The 5,841-nt window shown below is 37.0% G+C and overlaps 1 protein-coding gene across 1 annotated transcript; it reads right to left on the bottom strand.

The window, feature by feature from the left end:
* Nucleotides 1-3,476: 3,476 nt before the first annotated feature.
* On the bottom strand, nt 3,477-5,424 carry LOC103302836 (olfactory receptor 56A4-like). The gene is made up of 2 exons (XM_008159894.3): nt 5,176-5,424; nt 3,477-4,172 (listed from the first exon to the last, which is right to left on the bottom strand). The coding sequence occupies exons 1-2, from the start codon at nt 5,422-5,424 to the stop codon at nt 3,477-3,479; spliced, it is 945 nt and encodes a 314-aa protein (XP_008158116.1).
* Between the last annotated feature and the right edge of the window lie 417 nt (nt 5,425-5,841).

The following is a 5,841-nucleotide window of genomic DNA, read 5'->3' as shown; positions in this document are numbered from 1 at the left end:
ATCAAGGTTAACTTCCAAATACTATAATTTATGATTTTGTTCATAAGCATACCTGAAAGATCATTTATACATTCACATAATGTATAGATCCCAGCCTGTATTCACCTGCCCAGGTATGTTTACTCCTTGGTCCAATAGCCAGAAGGCTCCAATAGACAAATCATTTCCCTCTGAAAAAAACTAAGTCATACTATTTGAGTCTTCATCTTGTCTTTAGGATTGACAAGATGAAGACTCAAACATTTAAATGTTTCTGAGGATTATTGATGTGGGAAATATCAATTCCATTCATGGAAAGTCTTGCTACACCCCAAATTATGGGTTCCTGCCTTCTGACCCCAAAAAGAAAATGTGTCAAAGTCTACTATCAGTACAGTTCCCAAAGTCTAGGCCATTTAACTTGAGTTAAAATATTAGATAAACCACTGATATGTTTAAGGTACAGTGTTCTATGCTTTGTCAATTTCTTTAATCCTCCATCCAGTAATGAAAATAAATCAATCTTGAACTTCTTCTGATGGTCTTTATTTACATAAACATTGGACTCCTATTATTATCTGTCTGAAAATGAAAATGCATTTACATCATCCTAACAATAAACAGTAATTTCAGGTACTATTATGTTCAAATTCCATTTGTACAAAACATTCTCTATGATACAGACCAGTATAGCCAAGTAACCTCACTCTTGCAAACCATACTATTTCAGAAGTTCTTAATTCAACATATTTCTAACTAAATATCAATGAGGATCCTCAAAATGAACATATGATATATATGATATACTTCTAAAGCAAATTTAATTAACTGCTACTGTAAAATATATAATGTTTGCAACTTCTAAATGGTATTTATCAGCATCTTTTGATCAATGATCTAAAAATTATGAGGTTTAATAGTGATTCACATCAACTTATTTCAAAACAAACACAGATTTAAAAAAAAATAAGATGGCAGAATGAAACTTATATGAAATGACTTGGCAGAGCTGAGAGAACTTTTAATTTTCTTGTATTAATAAAATATCTGCATTATTTGTCTACTAATTTTTAAAATGTGGGAACAGAAATTCTGGCTTACTTATACATTTTATGCCCTTTTTCTATGTGAAAAACACAATAAAGAACAACAGTGGCTGTATTCCATTCACAACATATTACATGAATTAATATTTTCCTCAGATATTGATGTAAAACTCAGGAATATGGACAGGAAAAGCAAGTTATCCCTGGCCAGTGACTCAATTGATTGCAGCATTGTCTCATACACTAAAAGGTTTCTGGTTCGATTCCCAGTCAGAACTTATATGAAAGGCAACCAATGGATGTTTCTCTCACATCGATGTTCTCTCTCTCTCTAAAATCAATAAAAACATATTCTCAGGTGAGGATTAAAAAAATAAAAGAAAAAGCAAGTTAATTGGTTTAAAATGTTTAATAAATGACCACAATAATAAATGAAATCTCTCTGATTTGTGTCTGCTCAACCACAAAGAGAAAAGGAAACCAGAGAATTAGGGTGAATTCTGAGTTCTTTGCATGAAAATAATGAGAATACAGAATATAAAATATTGGAAAAGAGGGTGAAAGATTAGAAGCTCAAAGTTCTTATTGATTAGCTTTATGCATGTCAAAGACTTGTCTCCTATCACTGTTAAGTGCATCAAGCAGATATCTTAAAGGACATTCCAATCGACACTGGAGATTGACTTAAGAATATATTTCAGTATGATCACAGGGTGTGGCAGTGGCTGTGCACACTAAATTTTGGAACCAATTTTTTTTGAACCAATACATCTAATATATATTCAACACCTGATATGTGCCAGATATGTCAGGATCTAGGAACTGAGGATAAGATCATGAGCAAAAAAGACAAGCTGCTTGCAATCCAGGTACCTTTTAAGGTGAATTAGATTTAAGGGAAATGTAATTATTAAATAAATAAAGAAAGAAAGAAAGAAATAAATAAATAAAGAAGAAGAGATGGCATAATGTGTTTGAAAGATCTGAAATAGCAGAAGAAGGTCATTTTGGGTGTAATTTTGGGAACATACTCTCTATAGAGGTAATTTTTGAATTGAAATGTTAATGCTGAGAAGTTAATCATTTGAACATACAGGGTAAGACTTTCCAACCAGATGGAGCAATAAGTACAGAGGCCCAAGTCAAGAACAAACAGAAGTCCAAGAAGTAGTGGATATTCCTGTGGTGGGTGGGAAACAGTCATGGGGAGGCAAAGACAGAGTTCCAGGGCCATGGCAAAGAGATGACTATCATCTTAGAACTAGCAGAGACATGGAGGTTAATGTAGAATAATAGAATGAGAACTCAGGTCAGAATCAAAGCAGGGACTCAATCCTACAAACTAGAGACTGACAAAAGAAGAGTTTAGGGTTTAAAACCAGACCCTATCATCATAATGTTACTAGAGAGGAAATGATACAACACAGAGATGTTATATTTTGGGTTTCATTGGAATGATGCTCAACACTAAAGCATTCTCTTTAAATATTGCTTGACTGCATAATTGCATTTGCATTACTCCTAGGCTGGATGCCACTGGAGGCAGATCTGAGCCAATGGACAGTGAATATTGCTGGGGTAGCTGTAACTAAAGGAGAGCTAAAACAATTACCTTTCTTGATATACTTTACCAGGGATTCAAAGATCTGGGATAGAACAGGGTGGGGTGAGGCAAATTCAGCCTGGTCCTTTAGGGATTTTAAGTTTTCTTTCTATTGACTAAATATTTGGTAACACCATAATGTATTCATATCCTTATGTTTTTATTGAGTTATAATTGACATGTAAAATTATTTTAGTTTCAGATGTACAACATAATGATTAGATAATTGTATATGTTGTCAAATATTCACCATAATAAGACTAGTTAACATCCATCATCACATATGGTTACAATTGTTTTTCTTATGATGAAAACTTTTAAGATCTACGTTATTAACAACTATGACATATGTAATATAGTACTATTAACTATAGTCACCATGCTGTGCATTACAATCCCATGTCTAATTTTTTAAAAATTCAAAGTTAGTATCTTTTGACCCCCTTCCCCATTTTGCCCACCTCCTACTCCCTGCCTCTGGCAACCATCAATGCAATCTGTTCTCTGTATCTGTAAGCTCACATTTTGTTTTCTTTTGTTTTGCTTTTTAGATTCTACATGTAAGTGAGATCATACAGTATTTGTCTTTCCCTGACTTAATTTACTTAACAAAATGCCCACAGGGTCTATCAGTATTGTTGCAAGTGGCAAGATTTTCTTCTTTTATATGGCTGAAGAATATCCCATTGAGGCAGTGAGGGTAAATATTATAATAGTGGTTGAGAAAGGTTTCAGCTCAAGATGAGGATAGAAGCATGGATTCCATATTGTTTCTTATGGAATTCAGATGAAATAATTACTAATATATGCCCCAAATTCCATAATCCCTGATCTTTGGCTCTCACCTCTCAATAGTGGTAGTTCAGTAGTTTGATAATTCCTTGCTTGATCTCCTGGGTTCGCACTCCATAAACAATGGGGTTCAGGGCTGGTGGGATAAGGTGATGCAAGACATTGAGAAGAATGGGTACCTCTGAGGGCACCTTCTTTCCTGCCTTGTTTGTGAAGATGAATACTAGCAGCAATGTATAGAAGAAGAGTATAAGAATGAGGTGGGAACCACAAGTACTCAAGGCTTTGGTGGCTGTACCTCTTGATTGCAGACGCATCACAGCCCTCAGGATGAAGCAGTAGGATAGTAAGATGAGTACCAGATCAGAACCCAGTAGGCACCAGACACTCACAAACTGGTAAAGTTTATTTAGGTAAATATCCCCACAGGAAAGCTTTGCCACAGAGATGTTGGCACAGATACAGTTCTCCACCACATTGCTGGCACAGTAGTTGAGCCTGGCAGCCAGAACAGGTGTGGGCAGTGTGGCCAGAAAATTTCGCAAGACAATGAAAATTGCTGCATTAATGACAAACTGTTCAGTGATGAGGGATGGGTAGCGAAGTGGGTGGCAGATGGCCACATAGCGGTCATAGGCCATGACCAGAAAGGTGGAGGACTCCATGGGAAGGAATGTATTCATGATGAACATCTGCAGGAAGCAGCCAGCAAAGCTGATGGGCTTCATGTTGAACCAGAAGATGAGCAGGACCTGGCAGAATCATCATTCTCAAAAACTGTGCGTCCATTCCCACCCTAAGGTACCTAACATGGAAAATGCTCAGAAGGCTTCACCCTTCCATATCCCCAAGCAACAGCCCTATAATCCCTCTGGGACAGAATCCTGTTTTCAAGTACCCTCTTTGTGCATCCAAATCTCCAGAGTCTGATTTACAACCATTTCTCTCCATCTATAGAGCACAATTTTTATTTAAAATGTTTATTTAGCCCTAAACAGTTCGGCTCAGTGGATTGAGCATTAGTCTGAGGACAGAAAGGTCCCAGGTTCGATTCCAGTCAGGGGCATGTACCTTGGTTGCGGGCACATCCCCAGTGGGATGTGTGCACGAGGCAGCTGATCGATGTTTCTCTCTCATCAATGTTTCTAACTCTCTATCCCTCTCTCTTCCTCCCTGTAAAAAAATCATTGGAATATATTTAAAAAAATAAAAATGTTTATTTATAGCCTGTCTTCTTTTGATCTTTATAGTTTTTACCCAAACTCCAGCTGACACATCTGCCCATCTAATGTATCACAAGACATTAAGCCCAGTAATCCAATATTTATATTTAAAAACCCTAACCTCTACATTTTCATAAGAATACTCTTCCAACTATGTTTCCTATATCAGTAAATGACATATGCATACAACCAGTCTCATCTTAGAAAGTAAATTCTAGAGGCTTTGGATGTAAGGGTGGGGTCATTCACAGTCAAGGAGAATCACCCTGGAAGTAAAAAGAAGGGCAGAAGTTGGAAAATCACTGATTCAGACAATGAGAAAGGGCCTGTAATTTGGGGAAGAGTAAAGCCTTAGAAAAACGGACCTGGAGAATCAGAGGTGGCATATCTTAGCTTAGATAGACCAAAGGTAACGGTGCAGGCTATTCATTGAGTATTTTTATTCAGGTGTAAGTGGATTTGCAGCAAGAAAAAACAAACAAACCAAGAAAATAGATTGGCTGCCTGAGAGTGAATTCAGGGAGGCACTGACCTTGGGGATGACTGTGAGGCAGAGGATGACATCCAGCAGGGAGAGGATGGCAAGCAGGTAGTACATGGGCTCATGTAGAGATGCCTCCTGCCAAATGGCAAGTAATAACACAAAATTGGCACCTAGCGCCAAAACCAGGAGGGGAGCCAAGGCTACAGATAGCCAGTGCTGAGTGTCCTGCATTCCTGGAAGGCAGATCATCAGGAATTCAGTCACCTGGGTTCCTGTGCTGTTGGGAGATAATACCATGACTGGCAGGTGGACCTGGAACTGGATGAAAGAAAGCACACATGAATTTAGGGTTTGACTGTTTCATTAAAAATCTCTTATCTATTTGCCTCCATTCTAGGCTGTAAAGATTCTTCACAATTCTATTGGCATAAAATGTCTCTACAATGTAAATTGTATCAAATCACCCCATATTAAAATTTTTTCTAAGTATTCATAACTTTTATGAATAAAGAATAACTCCCTTCAAGTATGTTCCTACTTCACCCACATAGACTCAGGCACCTATCGAACATACTTTGCCTGAACTCATCTTTGTGTTTTTGTATATGTCTTATCTTTCTTATAGAATCAACTCTCTTGCCCTCAAATAACTAACTTCTGCTTGTCATATTCTACCTGTACCAAGAATTAGACTTCTTACAAATGTTTTTTAAT

Source organism: Eptesicus fuscus, chromosome 13 (genome assembly GCF_027574615.1).
Source record: "Eptesicus fuscus isolate TK198812 chromosome 13, DD_ASM_mEF_20220401, whole genome shotgun sequence".
NCBI classification, from domain to species: domain Eukaryota; kingdom Metazoa; phylum Chordata; class Mammalia; order Chiroptera; family Vespertilionidae; genus Eptesicus; species Eptesicus fuscus.
The sequence above is the reverse complement of the archived record's forward strand: the minus strand, read 5'-3'. Positions and strand labels throughout refer to the sequence as shown.